At 43.7% G+C, this 16,283-nt stretch overlaps 1 protein-coding gene across 1 annotated transcript in view; it reads left to right on the forward strand.

Moving 5' to 3' along the window:
* The first annotated feature begins 4,137 nt into the window (after positions 1-4,137).
* DBR1 (debranching RNA lariats 1) overlaps positions 4,138-16,283 on the forward strand; it is a 29,343-nt gene continuing 17,197 nt past the window's right edge. The window contains exons 1-5 of the mRNA XM_084638905.1: positions 4,138-4,470; positions 5,269-5,393; positions 11,958-12,038; positions 12,572-12,657; positions 14,671-14,895. Of these exons, the coding sequence (XP_084495031.1) occupies positions 4,274-4,470; positions 5,269-5,393; positions 11,958-12,038; positions 12,572-12,657; positions 14,671-14,895 (714 nt within the window). The 5' untranslated portion in view covers positions 4,138-4,273. The remainder of the gene's footprint in view (positions 4,471-5,268; positions 5,394-11,957; positions 12,039-12,571; positions 12,658-14,670; positions 14,896-16,283) is intronic.

Here is a 16,283-nt window from a genome sequence, read left to right on the forward strand (position 1 = left end):
TGGCGAGATCGGCAGCCCCTCTATTGGTGCGGGGAGGGGGGGGGGGGCTGTCCGAAGCGACACGCTGTATCGTGTCGCGGCAGAGGTGCCAGGCGTGTAAAGCCTGCACGGGCGCCCAAGGCTCCTTGTGCAATGTCTGGCCCAACCGCTCCCAGTCCGCTAGCTTAAGGGTTCCAGCTTCAGGGTACCACAGGCACTGGGCACTCACCTCCTGTAGCAGGAGAGTGAGCTCTCGAGTGGGACAGTCATGCTGAGCCTTACGCAGCAAATACTGTAGCTCACACCGGTGTTGCACTTGCAAAGCAGAGAGGGAGCTTCCCATACTTACCACAATGAAAAATACTCACCGGGATCCACGAAGCGGATGAGTGACGCGTCTGAAACCCTTGCTGGGCGAGGTGAGTGCTGAGGGCCCCACGTTTGGGCGCCAGTTGTGGCGGTTCAATACAAGACAGGACACGGCTTTAGGCAAGCAAGCAGGCTGGTCTGCTGACGGGATTGCCCCTGTCAGCTTTTCCACCTCTCTTTTATTTCTCTCCCCGCTGCGCATTACATACCCCAACCGACCGCAAAAGGCATCAACAAAGGAAATAATATGACTTTGATTAATATTCCTATTTACTAGCCTCTATCAACTACAATCTTTGTTCTCAGGCCTTGAGCTTAGGCCGAGGAAGCTTCCCACGGTTGATGTCCTTATTTTGACTTCCCAGATGGTCCACGTTTCCATGGTCCATGTCCTTGGACAGAGCAGAGCAATGTGTGCATTGCTCCTACACATCAGTCAGGGTGTGCCCTGACTGTTTCCAGGTGCATGAACGCTACATGAACCCTTCACATGTGTGCATCATAAAAAGTTATAAGAACTGGAAAAAAATTCTCTCTGGTTCTTTTTTTTCAAGGCACTTTATTGTGGGAAACCCTTGTTCAAATAACTCCAAAATTGCACCATTATATCTAGCTCAGATGCTCAGGAGACCCACCAATATTCAATGCAATCTGAGTATATTGTAGATTTTAGAGCACTTATAAAGGTTGACTGTTATACAGTAAGCTCATCCCAATGTTAATTATAATGGTGCTACCACTACTCCTGGGGGAATTCTGCGCCACTGCACAATCCATAATTTGCATAGAATTAATATTCTGTGCAGAATTTCCTTTTTTCTCTGCAAAATTGGCACTGCCAGGGGAAGTGGGAGGAGAACCTGGAGGATTCTCAGCAGCTGCAGTTCCTGGCATGCCCTGAGGGGAGAAGGCAGAGTACAGGAAACTCCATACAAGCCCAGGACCCAAGTGAGCATTAGGCTGTTTCTCCCTCTGAATCCCTGGGCTCTGGGGTGGATGAGGTATGGGGGCCTGGCCTCGAGGGGATGGGGCAGAGAAACAGGAACTGGGTTGCTGTAGGGGTTTCTTTAACTCTACTCCTGTGGAAATTTTTGTTGTTTTCTGTATTGTTACAGATATAGTTGCTGACAGGGTATTTTGAAATAAATTACCAAAATAATTGAAACTGGCATGATTATATAGTGTTATGTTGACAAATAAAATATGCAGAATTTTAACATATTGTGTGCAGAATATTTTAATTTTTTGGCACAGAATTTTTATTTTTTGGCACAGAATTCCCAGGAGTATACTACCCTGGATAACAAAGCAAGTTACGCTTTGAAATACTGAGAAATATTTAAGCTATGTCTATGCTGCACTTTTGTCATTAAAACTTTTGTTGGTCAAGGGTGTGAAAAAACCACACCCCTGGCTGACAAAAGTTGTAATGACAAAAAATGCAGGTGTGGACAGCGTTTTGTCAATGGGAGACACTCTCCTGCCGACAAAGCTACCGCACCTTATTGGGGGTAATTTTATTTTGCTGGCAGGAGAGCTCTCTTCTGCCAGCAAAGAGTGGCTACGCTGTGTACCTTACAGCAGCATGGCTGTAGTGGCACAGCTGTGCCACTGTAAGATACACAGTGTAAACATAGCCCCAGATGGCACATCACTGACTTCTCTTCTAACAGGAAGATGACCTGCAATGCCCCAGAATTTTGCTATTGCTCAGCAAATGGGCAACACTGGTGTCAGAAGAAGGGACAATAGTATCAATATTTTGGGCAGCTTTGACAATACAGGGTGTCACAGTTCAGGGCAATTGCACCTGTATTTCCCCCTCATGGTCCAGCAAGGACTCCCAGCTCCTCAGCCCTCACCTCTCTTGGCTGGAAATCTGACTGGAGTTTTTCCAGGCTGCACAGTTCCCTGCCTGCACTGTGATATCTCCAGTAGGCCAGATTTCCAAAACAGTCCAGCATCTGCATTTTGATTTCTCCTCAGAGGCTATGAACAGTTGTACTTGCCCACAGTTATAAGTTACTTATAAGTTGCCTTTTCTAAGCAAGCACATTTATTATTAAGGTAAAAGCATTACACAGAAAACATATTAAAAACAATAAAGAATGTACAGTCATGCTAATAAGCTTATCAGAGATCACCACCAACTCCAGCAAGGCTCTAGTAGGAGTCAGTTCTTCAAACCACAAAGGGGTTTTTCTGTGCTTATAAGTTCATAGCTGCCTGGGCTCAGAACAAACACACCCTTGAATCTGTGAGTCTTTCCCTTTGATAGCTTGGTCCTTTGATCTTGGTACTCCAGGAACAGGTAATCAGCAGACAATTGTCCTCTTCTCAGGGTGTAGATTCAAAAGGTTGGGGTTTTGCATAGCCAGAGGTGGGATGGGGAAAAGAAATGTATTCACCTCCCGCTAAATATTTCTCAGGAAATCCACTTCACACATATTGCCCCCAAAAGTCCATTCTGTCTGGCATATTGTTCACTATAGACCTTTGATCATCCAGGCCCACAATAATACATAAATCATTCATTTAATACAAAGGACCCCAAAGATATGTAAACTTATTCAATAAGGTCTCTCTTGCCCTTTCCTGTGTCCAGCTGGTACATGCACAGCTCACAGCCCCACCACCTTCCTACTTTCCCATGACCCCCCTAAATTTACCATTCCAGGGACACAGAGTGGCAAGGAGGAGGAAGGAGTGGGCACAGAGGGGAAGGCACAGAGCAGAGTATTTGTGTGCATGAGCTCAGAACAGCAGGAGATACACTTGTGGTCAGAGCAATGGGTGTGATGGAGGGAATGTTGGAAGAGCTGGAGTGGTATCGGAGCAGTGTGTGAGGTCTACGAGCAGCTGGAAGGAATATGCAGGTTGGAGCAGCGAGGGGAAGTGCGGGGGGGTGTTTGAAGAGTGGAGAGGAAAGGAGGGGATCAGAGCTCTGCAGTGAGGTATGTGTAGGGACTTCATCTCTGTCCCAACCCCTCCTACATATTCATGTTCTCTCACTTCCATTGGGATAGCATGTCCCTTAACTTTGCGTTTCTTGGTTTTCAAAGGTTTAAATTGAGCTTGTCCAGTGCGCCATAGCAGCAGCCAGCCACATTCTGGAAGGGCACAAGGTGTCAGCCACAGGACAACTTTAACTCTGTGTTAATAAAACGTTCTGAGCATTTAATAGAGGATAAGTTACTTCTGCTAACAGCTTGCGGAGTTTCTCTTTTAGCTCAACTGATGGAGGTCTCTGCAGGAGAACCTTAATCTGGTATTTCCTGAATTTAGAGTGTTTGACCTTGCAACCATAACAGTCTTTTAATGTAATATTTTATATGGAATATATTGTTTGCAAACGACATGGAAAATGTAATGGATGAAAGATGCTATGTACATGTCGCTCTTCTGGAAAAAGGAGATATTGCTAATGGTTTTTCAGAACTCGCTGAGTCCTCTGCTAACTTGAAGAAAAAGGCTGACTGTTCGGTGAACTGCCCACATGGAGCTGGACGGATACTGGTAGCTGCTGCCGACAGCTCCCACAGAGCGGGCAGCTACTGTAAGACTCACAGCATAACGCCCTTGTGGGGCGCCATTACGCACATGTTCACGCAATGGATACATAGTGGCCACTCAAGTGAACGCACACTCCCAAACCCAAGAGCATGCAACTCGCGCGCACAGCATGCACGTGACCAGGCACGCACACAGCCCGGATTTTGCGCCAAGCCCACGGCGGCAAGTGCGCGCACAGACGCGCGTGCACGCTCCGATTGTGGTCCGGGAGCGCGCGGGCCGGGCGCTAGCGCGGGCCGCAGCCCACCCACAGCCGGGCGTGGGGGAGAGAGCTGATGCGCAGGCGCACTCGGACGGGATCCGGCGAGCGCTCGGGGGATGGTGACGCATTAAGCAGGCGCCGTGCGGCGGGATGAAGGTGGCGGTGGCCGGCTGCTGCCATGGCGAGCTGGACAAGCTCTACGAGACGTTGGAGCTGCTGCAGCGGCGGCACAACGTGCGTATCGACCTGCTGCTGTGCTGCGGCGACTTCCAGGCCGTGCGCAATGAGGCGGATCTACGCTGCATGGCCGTGTCGGCCAAGTACCGCCACATGCAGACCTTCTACCGGTGAGCGTCGGGCCTGGCCGCTCGCCCTGCAGACCCCCAGCGCCCGCTTTGGGCGCCTCCGTTGCCGTGGGGAGCAGAGCGCTGACAGATGCGGCACCGGGAACTTCTCCTCCCCGTCCGCCGTCGCGTCAGATCCCTGCGCCGCCGTGTGTGACAGCGGGGGGAGGCTGCGCCCTCTCCCCAGACTCGCTGGGTACCTGGAGCTCGAATCGCCCCACCCCCCACGAACGCGAACGGCCGCTGCCTCCAGGCCCGGGCCTCCCCTTTCTCCTCAGGGTCTCGACCCCCTCCTCGTCCCTACGGGATTCTGCAGCGGTCTGGAGAAGGCGGGGTCCCCCTGAACTGAAACGCAGCCCGAAACTGAGCACTGTCGTTTTTATATACAAATACTACCAGTAGCTTTGTTTTCAGTTTTCAGAGTAACAGCCGTGTTAGTCTGTATCGCAAAAAGAAAAGGAGGACTTGTGGCACCTTAGAGACTAACCAATTTATTTGAGCATAAGCTTTTGTGAGCTACAGCTCACTTCATCGGATGTTTTCAGTGTTTCTGTGGACACCTGGTGGCCTGTTAAACAGAATAAATTGGGCCTATCTTTGAACAAAATAGGTTGTGTGTCTGATACTAGCATTGTCTGCTAGTTTGGGGCTGTAAAAATCTATCCTTTCAAAAACTTAAAAGTCCCAACATTTTTGCATGTAGATTTGTATAGGCCCAATCTTTTCTGCTGCTTATGCATGTAAACATCTTGAAATATCGCTTGTGTATTGTTAAGATGTTGTTTTTTGTTTCTGGAATAGGTATTATTCAGGAGAGAAGAAGGCTCCTGTTCTCACGATCTTTATCGGGGGTAATCATGAAGCCTCAAATCACTTGCAGGAATTGCCATATGGAGGATGGGTGGCACCAAACATATATTACCTTGGTATGGAATGTCATTTAATTCTTTGATTTTTACAGATTTAATTATAAATATGGGCTTGAACTTCCAGGGGTTAAATATTGAGGTAATTTCTATAAACTCTTAGATTTCTGACTAGGTTGAGATGCATATTACTGTTTTGGATTTTGGTTTTGGAGTACTGGCTATATAGCATTGGGAAAAGCTCAGGAGGATTCAGTTTTGCTTCAGATGCTCAGTTGAAGATTAGCAGAATATAGTAAAATGACTTTGGCTGGGTGATCTCGTGAGCCTGAGTCTTTGCTTTTAGTGACTTCAGTACTTCTGGGTTCTGTTTTTGGTTTCTTTCTGTATTCTCCAAGGGCCAGTGTTTTAAATTATGCTACGGATTTGCCAGTTTTTCTCTCTACCCTCCATCTCACCCTTTCTATCCAATCTTTGATTTCAAATTGGCTCTGAAATTTCCTGTTGCATGACCTGCAAATGGATGGATTGCATCAAAGAAGATGGTAAGCAGGTGGACTTCAGTGCTGTCTTGTACAATTGAAGATGGCTATGCTTGCATGATGATCTAACAAATTGATGGGATAAGGGGTAGATGACCAGCCATCATAACAAACTCTCTCTGCAACTGAATTTAATCTTTCTTCTTAATCTCTTTACTCATGCTACATTCTTTTATCTTTGCTTATCTTTTCTATTTCCCAGGACCACAACCTGAGTATTATCTCTGATCTTTTTTCTTATTTTGTTTCTTGTTGGTGGTTTCTCTCTAATATTGCCCAAACTAGCTTCTTTATTATCCCTACTACTCCTAACACCCTTCCCTGTGCCTTGGTAACTTTTTACAATTAATGGAACCCACTGCTGGTCCCCTTACTGCTGTCCTGTTTTTGTTCCAGTCCATTTCCATTCCAGTCAATTGGACATGCCACTGCTAATGACCTTTCTCTCCTGCTCCTGTCACTAAATTGGCCTTACTGTTTTCTGGTTTAAGTTTAGGTTCTTTGCTTTTATCTACAAGACCTTATTTTGCATTAAAAAAGAGAGATGGCTAAGGGAGATGATTTGATAAAGGTCTATAAAATCATGAATGGTGTGGCAAAAGTATATAAGGAAGTATTATTTACACCTTTGCGTAACAGAAGACTCGGTCACCCAATGAAATTAATAGGAAGCAGACTTAAAACAAACATAAGGTAGTACTTCTTCACACAATGCAGAGTCAACCTGTGGAACTTCCTGTGACTGGGTTGAGCCTGGGGCAGCCCTCACTGGAAATGCTAAGGTCAGGGCAGGCTGCAAAAGGAAGAGCAGATACTCCCAAGTCTAGCGTGTAACACTAAAGTTAAACTCTCCAACCAGTCACAAACCGCTGCTGATCCACCACACTAGTTATCAAGGAGCAAAAAAGAAATCACACAGCCCCCTTTATTGCATTCCAGTCCTTGGGTTCCCAGTCAGCACATAGGTCCAGTACAGTGAGAAGTTATTTAAAAAACTGCTCAGTATACTAAATACTCTTCTGACCCCAAAGGGTCAGCTACGTCACCAGATCAGTATAGGTTTGGATCTTACCCAAAATACCACTCTGCCAGCCAACCCTTTAGTGTCTAAAGGTTTATTATAAAGAAAAAGAGACCAAGAAGAGAGATGTTAAATGGTAAAGCAGTCACACACACACATACACACAAAGACTTCAAAGTCCATCAGATTCCTAGCAGTATTGGTGAGTTTGCTGGTTTGAAAGTCCCTCTGGAATACATCCACAGCTTGGATGGGTCATTCAGTCCTTTGTTCAGAGCTTTAGTTTGTAGCAAAGTTCCTCCAGAGGTAAGAAGCAGGATTGAAGGTAAAATGGAGAAGATGCAGCCGCCTTTTATAGTCTTTTGCCATTCGGCTTGTGCTTCCTCTGTTTCAAACACAAGCTGCCTAGCATATGGCTTGGAAGCCTTTTCTGTCCCTAAGCATGCCCCTAATGCTTTATGATGAGTCATAAGGTGTATCCCTTGCCTTCTCTCAATGGGTCAGTTGTATGGTCCTTAATGGGCCATCAAACAGACTAGGCTGTGCTGATGCCAAACTGTCTGGGGGTGTCACGCAGAAGCATAGCACAAGTTTTCTAAGACACACACACATACATATCTATAACCCATAATACAAAGGTGATATTAGGCAAATTGTAACATTTTTGCAGAGATCTTACCTGGCATATCTGGCACAACTCATTTCAATTTTGCAATATTAATATTTATAATATCTTCAAGTGTCCCCCAGATTCCATACAGAGTCACACCCCCCCATGCAAAATTGATGCAGAAAGGGGTGTCCCTAGACACTGCTGAATGCATCATAAGAGTTTTTCATTCTTGGTTATATGTCACTACAGCTTCTAACCCAATCTCAGAAGTATCACTGTATAACAGAAATAGTTTATCAAAATTAGGTTTGATTAGATCAGGCTTTTTTGCTATAAAGCTTCTTTCATTCTCTGAAAGACTTTCTCATCTGATAATACTCTAATATAGACCTTACTGCTTTCAAGGGTGTAATCACCTTGCTGTCATGGCTAAATACCAATGTGGTGGCGTGCCTCAGTTTCCCTTTCTATACAGCAGACTAAATTTGTAAAGATTTCAGAGTAACAGCCATGTTAGTCTGTATTCGCAAAAAGAAAAGGAGTACTTCTGGCACCTTAGAGACTAACCAATTTATTTGAGCATAAGCTTTCGTGAGCTACAGCTCACTTAATCGGATGCATCGTATGCATCTGATGAAGTGAGCTGTAGCTCACGAAAGCTTATGCTCAAATAAATTGGTTAGTCTCTAAGGTGCCAGTACTCCTTTTCTTTTTGTAAATTTGTAAAGGTTTCTCTGCTGTGCCAAGTTTCACAATTGCTTACAAGTATCCCTTGTAATTAAACAAAGACTGTGAATGGCTAGCCAACTACAAAAGCAGGTTCTCCTCCCTTGGTGTTCACACCTCAACTGCTAGAAGAGGGCCTCACCCTCCCTGATTGAACTAACCTCGTTATCTCTAGCCTGATTCTTGCTTGCATATTTATACCTGCCTCTGAAAATTTCCTTGACATGCATCCGACGAAATGGGTATTCAGCCATGAAAGCTTATGCTCCAATATGTCTGTTAGTCTATAAGGTGCCACAGGACTCTTTGCTACTTTCTCTATGCAGTGATTCACCCTGAGGTAACTCAATCAAATCACTTCCACACCCATCAGTTGCAGCAAATAGCTTGCAAAAACTACCATGAAGATTTTTCTCTTCAGGAATCTTTTTTTTTTTTTTCTTTTTCCCCCTTTTTCTCCACAAAAGCATTGCTCTGTGGAGCCACAACAAACTCCCTCTGAGTTTCACTTATTCCAGAGGTGATTCTGGGTGTATTAAGAGGACTTTCACATAACCTCCTTTTAGGCAAGCTGCTAAACTCCATGGTTAAAGGCACTTTTTCCCTAAGCAGCTTTCCTCACTGGCAAAATGCAGTTTACCACACACAAGCTTAGGAACACTTCCTTCTTGGGTTTTAGTCAAGTCCCGAATCACTCTGGGTTAAATGAAATATCCTCAACCATCATAGGCTGACGGGCACCTTCTGTCTGCTCCACAGTTCTCCTTCGTTAGGCACACTGCTATTTGCAACAGACAAACAGTTGGAAACAGTTTTTCCTTCAACAGATAAACTGTTGCTTTCTACAAACAGTGGTTCATCATACTGAGCTACTCTAAGCAAATCATTTTTACTTTGTTCAGTCTCACTTTTACAAACTTCAGTTGCCAGTAATCCATCACCCACCAGAAATCTACCCTTTCCTCCCTCAGTTAGGGCTTCAAACTGACATCAACTCTAACTTTCTCTAAAGAAAAATTTTCCTGAGCTTCTTTCTGTGCTTCATTTAACTCTAGATTCACTTCTGAGATATTACACATTCAGAAATTTCTTCACCGGATAAACTGCTTTTCTGTCTAGACAAACAGCTGTTTTCCAGTCCCAAGGCTAGAGAGACTCTCTTCCTTGCTACAGCATACCTTGTTAAACACATGCAACTGCTTCTAGTCAAACCCCTCCTTACAAATCTCCCTGTTATAGACAACATACAGAGAATTCACATTCATACTTTATCTGGGACTATGTTAATCAGGGTAATGTCATAACCCAGTTACCACATCATTATTAAACAACATACCAACATTCTTATAAACTGAACAGACTCTATCTCCATCATTGCTGTAGAGAGGAGCTGAGCTTCCAGGATAACACAGTACCTGCTGTTCTTCATTATTTTGATTTGGAGTTTAAGTCTGGCAACATTGGTATCAGCTTGCAGCAGATCCATTTGCCTCCTGTGAGATTTTTCTCTCTCTCTCCAGCTTGCTTGGTTCTTTCCTCAGCTCACCTGGCTCGTTTCTCAGCTTCTTTTTCCAGCTGGGCCAAGGCTTGCTTCTCTTGCATTTGAAGTTCTGCCATTTCTCTCTCATGCTGAAGACAGTGGCTCTCTCTCAGGGCTTGCAGTTTTGACTGTGAATCGCTCATTGTGACTAACTTTAACCTTTGGCACGCTCAGTTTTAAATTTCAAACTTGAAATAGCTTGGGGTTCTGATCCAAAACCCAAATGATCTGGTTCATAGAATATCAGGGTTGGAAGGGACCTTAGGAGGTCATCTAGTCTAACCCCCTGCTCAAAGAAGGACCAATCCCCAATTTTTGCCCCAGATCCCTAAATGGCCCCCTCAAGGATTGAACTCTCAACCCTGGGTTTACAGGCCAATGTGCAAACCACTGAGCTATACCTCCTCCATTGTTTAACTACAACAATGTGATCTGTGGTGCCTGGGGCAACCCTCACTGGAAATGCTAAGGTCAGGGCAGGCTGCAAAAGCGAGAGCAGATACTCCCAGACTGGTGGGTAACACTGAAGTTAAAACAACGAGGAGTACTTGTGGCACCTTAGACACAAACAAATTTATTTCGGCATAAGCTTTCGTAGGCTAAAACTCACTTCATCAGATGCATGGAGTGGAAAATATCGTTGGCAGGTATATATACACTGCACATGAAAAGATGGGAGTTGCCTTACCAAGTGCGGGGGTCAGTGCTAATGAGACAATTCAGTTAAAGTGTAAGTGGGCTATTCTCAACAGTAGAATTCCAAGGGAGGAAAAAATCACTTTTTTAGTGGTAATGAGGCCAATGTAATCAGGGTGGCTCATTTCAAACAATGGACAAGAAGGTGTGCGTAACAGTAGGGGGAAATTAATATGGGGAAATTAGTTTTTTGTAGTGACCCATCCACTCCCAGTCTTTATTCAAGCCTAATTTGATGGTGTCCATTTTGCAAATTAATTCCAGTTCGGCAGTTTCTCGTTGGAGTCTGTTTGAATTTTTGTTGTTGAAGAATTGCCACTTTTAAGTCTGTTATTGAGAGTCCAGGGAGAGCAAAGTGTTCTCCGATTTGTTTTTGGATGTTATAGTTCTTGATGTCTGATTTGTGTCCATTTATTTGTTAAACTGTGCTTCTGATTTCCCCCACTGGTTATCAAGAAGCAAAAAAGAAATCACGCTGCCCCCTTTATTGCATTTCTATTTTCTGGCTCCCAGTCAGCACTTAGGTCCAGTACTGTGAAAAGTTATTTAGGGGAAAAAAAAAATAAATCAAAACTGCTCACATGTACAAAATGTTTTTCTGACCCCAAAGGGTCAGCCACATTACCAGATCAGTATAGGTGTGGATCTTACCCAAAATACTATGCTGCCAGTCAATCCTTTATTATAATCCTTTAGTTTTAGGCACTAAAGGGGGGGGGGGGGGAGAACACTTGTTGCCAGGGGATGTTGTGAAGCCAAAATTATAATGGGGTTCAAAAGAGAATTAGATAACACCATGGAGGATAGGTCCACCAATGGCTATTAGCCAAGATGGTCATGGAAAGCAACCCCACTGTTGGAAGACAGGATGCTGGGCTTGATGGTCTAAGTATGGCCGTTCTTATAATTCTCCCCCTCCTAAATCTCATCTCACTTCTGAAATATTTCTCTTTACTGCTCCCTTCTTTTCATCTTATTTTTTTGGTCATCTTTCATGACTGAAAGTCTCCATGTTTGCTTCTGCCAAATACTTCTTATCCTTCGAATTTCTCTTTAAAATTCACATCTTCAATCAATCCTTGCTTTTCATCTTCAGTTATCCCCAGATGACTGACTTTTCTTGTGCTTTTATTCTTGTCAGTCTTAAATTGTAAGACTTAGTTTTATTTTATTTGTAAAGAATCATGAAAATGTGTGGTGCTGCAATATGAATGACTTCATTTGTTTTGGGCAGGTTAGAAATACAAAAATTGCTTTCTACAATAATAGGTTTTGTCCGGGATTGGAAGTAGTGCAGAGGCAAGTGAACATTTTCTAAAATGCAACTCATTTGAACTATAGTTCTGGATGAGTTATTTTATCTGAATCAATTCTTTTGTACCTAATGCACATTATGTTAAAGTTGAACAGACTAGATTACAATTCCTAAAAGCTCCCTGTTTTGCTGATATGCAGAGAATTTTATTTTAATCTCTTGTCATTCTAGGTTATGCAGGAGTAGTAAAATATCGTGGTGTAAGAATTGGTGGAATTTCTGGCATTTTCAAATCTCATGATTATAAAAAAGGTAATATTTTTTGTAACTTTGACTTTTTATTAACATATACATTCAGAAACATCTTGCAATTAAGATTCCATACTCTTTTTTTATTAGGTGTTTTATTTATAGTGTGTGTGTTGGAGAATTTACAGGTTCTCCAAAGTTGCCTGTGAACAGATTTCCACTGTTGAGTCCATATGTCTATGCGCAGACATGGCACCAACTCTTCAAGCTGAAAACAGTCATTGACACCAGAAAAAGAGCTCCCCGTGGATGTACAAGTCTTTGTAGCAATCATCCTAACGTTTCTTTGGCAGCATTCTTTAGTTAATAGTGTCAGTCTGTTTCTTTTACCTATAAAATTGATTATGTAAGTTGGCATTTATATAGAAATATCAAAAGACTCAACTTGAATTTCAGAGCTGCAAAGTCTCAAGGCTTTATTCCCCCACTTATGCTCTGAACACCACAAGCGAGGCTCACCTCTTGCAATTTGATTCCCCTTTCTCCCTCTAAGAACCCAGTCTCTTGTGTGACCTGTTTTTCTTGGTATGTTTCAGGTCATTTTGAGTGTCCTCCATACAATCAGCAGACCGTAAGAAGTGCGTACCATGTGAGGAATATTGAAGTCTTCAAACTCAAACAGGTGGGGAGTAAAGCTTTTTTTTGAAGAGGGTAGATAATTTTGCATGAGATTAGACTAATCTAGAGATGAGCATGTTGATCTGAATTTACATTATCTGTTTCTATTGACACAATCAAAGTTTGCTTCTGCTATTCACAATAGAAGGTAATTCTACAGGCCTTGTCACTAATCTCTGCATTGTCGCAAGACTGCCTTCTTCAGTTGATAAAGAAACACGTCCCGCAGGTGTCCCTCACAGGGTGATGCAAATCCTTAATTACATTCTCTGCAATATCAGCAAATATTCAAGGGGACTTATGTGCATGGGTTAAGAGTGCAGTGTGTTGTGTATTGGGAAAGCTGGAGGCTGTAGCTAACGTTTTGTTTTAGTGTCTGAGAGAGACCAGTGGGTTTCAGTTGGAAGCCGAGGAAGTGCTATATCTGTAGTGGTGCAGAGCCTGGCACTGTTAGCAGAGATGTACTGTGTTGGGATTGAGTAAGGTACTCAATTGAGTAAGGTACTGTCGTTCTCAATTCCTAGTGCCATCCCTTCAGAGACAGTTAAGGTGGTCTGGGAAATGTCACTATAACTTTGCATTTCATGATTTTCCAGCAGTGGGAGAGGTCCCCGTCACTCCCCAAAAGACCTCTCTCTGACTCCTGGAAGATAAAAGGAATACTTTTCCTTTGTTCCCATTCAGAGACTGCTGGTGGCTCTGATGGGTGAGAATGGTCCCGCCTAACCTAGGAATCTGGTAGCACCTTAAAGACTAACAGAATTATTTGGGCATAAGTTTTGTGGGTAAAAAACCCCACTTCTTCAGATGCATGCCTTCATGCATCTGAAGAAGTGGGGTTTTTTACCCACAAAACTTATGCCCAAATAATTCTGTTAGTCTTTAAGGTGCCACTGGACTCCTCCTTGTTTTTGTGGGTACAGACTAACACGGCTTCCCCTCTGATACTTGGCCTTCTAACCTAATCCTCCTAGAGCCACTCAAAGGCCTGGTCTACATTTAAAACTTACACCAGCATGGCTATGTTGATCAGAGCTGTTTTTTAAAAAAAAGCAAAATGAAAACACAACCTTAGCTATATAGCTATGCTGACAAAAGCTCCAGTGTAGACAGTTATGCAGACAGAAGAGGGCTTCTGTTGGCATAGTTAATGTCCTAGGAGGTCATGTTACTATACTGACAGAACTCTTCCTTTCAGCACTAGGGGACTATACCAACGTAGTTGTGCCAACATAGGGTCTGTAGCGTAGATGTAGCCAGAGTGAATGAGTGACTGCTTCTGCTGCAGCTCAGAACTTTCCCAAGTTGCAGAAGAATGAAACTGACCTACTTCAGTTTCACTGTTGCACTATGAAAATCTCTGAACATGGTGCTAGAAAAATCACAAGCTTGGAGATGGAAAAATTATGATGTAGTTTTAAAAGAGCTATTGAAGTGCCTGTAGGCAGGGGGTGCCTGTAGGCAGGGGATAGCTAAAATACTTCAAGAAAATAGCATAAATGGTGATTGAGAGTAACACAGGGAATCTCACCCATGCTTAAGTAGCTTGCCAGCTCAGAGAAGATAATGTATGCCAATAGAATACAACTAACTTATAGTTGTAATAACTAGAATTCAAGCATAGTGATACTTTCTTCCAACGTTTTCTATTGTGTGAATTTGCTTTGTAAATAGCACTTATTATATGGCTATAATTTTAGAAATTCTTATGTCCATATAACTGCTTGACATTTGCCTCTGAGGGGAGATATCAAAACGATACTGTGCACTAAATGCTGGCTTACCTGTCCCAAGGAAAGCAAGAAAGTGGCACACAAACCATAGAGTTTAGAGAATGCAAGATCAAACTCAGTGGCACTCTGGAAGATTGCATCCAGTGGTATAACCTCAGTGTTTAGAAAGTCAGACTGTCAGTCAAAATCTGCTCTGGTCAGACAAAAAGAATCAAGTATGCTCCCCCTTCATTAGTATTCATTTAAGTGCTGTTCTTTTCCTATGTTTACTTTTTGCTTTATAGCTAAAGCATCCTATGGATATATTTATGTCACATGATTGGCCAAGAAGTATATATCACTATGGAAACAAGAAACAGCTTCTTAAAATGAAATCTTTCTTCCGCCAAGAAGTGGAAAACAATACATTGGGAAGCCCTGCTGCTTCAGAGCTTCTGCAGCACTTTCAACCCACATATTGGTTCTCAGCACATCTTCATGTAAAATTTGCAGCTTTAATGCAACACCAGGTAACAAATAAATAAAAGCATGTTGTGTCTATCTCAGGTTTCTAATGCCAGTAGCCAGATCCACACAAGCATTTTTCTCTTGTAAAAACTTATTTGCTTTTCCTTTTTATAAATATATTTTCATATAGTTCATGGAAAGTACTCCTACCTATATTAAGTAACTATTAATTCACCCTAATAATCAAAGGCATAGCCTAAGCTAAAGAGTCTTAACTCATGAAGACAGTGAATGTTATAACTTATTCTGTTTATAAGGGTATGTCTACACTACGGAATAAGGTTGAATTTATAGAAGTCGTTTTTTTAGAAATCGGTTTTATATATTCGAGTGTGTGTCTGTCCCCACAGAAAATGCTCTAAGTGCATTAAGTGCATTAACTCGGCAGAGTGCTTCCACAGTACCGAGGCTAGAGTCGACTTCTGGAGCGTTGCACTGTGGATAGCTATCCCACAGTTCCCGCAGTCTCCGCTGCGTATTGGAATTCTGGGTTGAGATCCCAATGCCTGATGGGGCTAAAACATTGTCGTGGGTGGTTCTGGGTACGTATCGTCAGGCCCCCCTTTCCTCCCTCCCTCCGTGAAAGCAAGGGCAGACAATCGTTTTGCGCCTTTTTTCCTGAGTTACCTGTGCAGACGCCATACCACGGCAAGCATGGAGCCCGCTCAGGTAACCGTCACCGTATGTCTCCTGGGCGCTGGCAGATGCGGTACGGCATTGCTACACAGTAGCAGCAACCCATTGCCTTCTGGCAGCAGATGGTGCAGTACGACTGGTAACCGTCCTTGTCGTGTCCGATGTGCTCCTGGCCACGTCGGCTGGGAGCGCCTGGGCAGACATGGGCGCAGGGACTAAATTTGGAGTGACTTGACCAGGTCATTCTCTTTAGTCCTGCAGTCAGTCCTATTGAACCATCTTATGGTGAGCAGGCAGGCGATACGGATTGCTAGCAGTCGTACTGTACAGTCTTCTGCCAGGCAGGCAAGAGATGAGGATGGCTAGCAGTCGTACTGTATCATCTTCTGCCAAGCAGCCATGAGATGTGGATGGCATGCAGTCCTTCTGCACCGTCTGCTGCCAGCCAAAGATGTAAAAGATAGATGGAGTGGATCAAAACAAGAAATAGACCAGATTTGTTTTGTACTCATTTGCTTCCCCCCCACCCGTCTAGGGGACTCATTCCTCTAGGTCACGCTGCAGTCACTCACAGAGAAGGTGCAGCGAGGTAAATCTAGCCATGTATCAATCAGAGGCCAGGCTAACCTCCTTATTCCAATAAGAACAATAACTTAGGTGCACCATTTCTTATTGGAACCCTCCGTGAAGTCCTGCCTGAAATACTCCTTGATGTAAAGCCACCCCCTTTGTTGATTTTTAGCTCCCTGAAGCC

The sequence above is a fragment of the Lepidochelys olivacea genome (assembly GCF_965140295.1).
Source record: "Lepidochelys olivacea isolate rLepOli2 genome assembly, chromosome: 9".
Lineage (NCBI taxonomy): Eukaryota > Metazoa > Chordata > Testudines > Cheloniidae > Lepidochelys > Lepidochelys olivacea.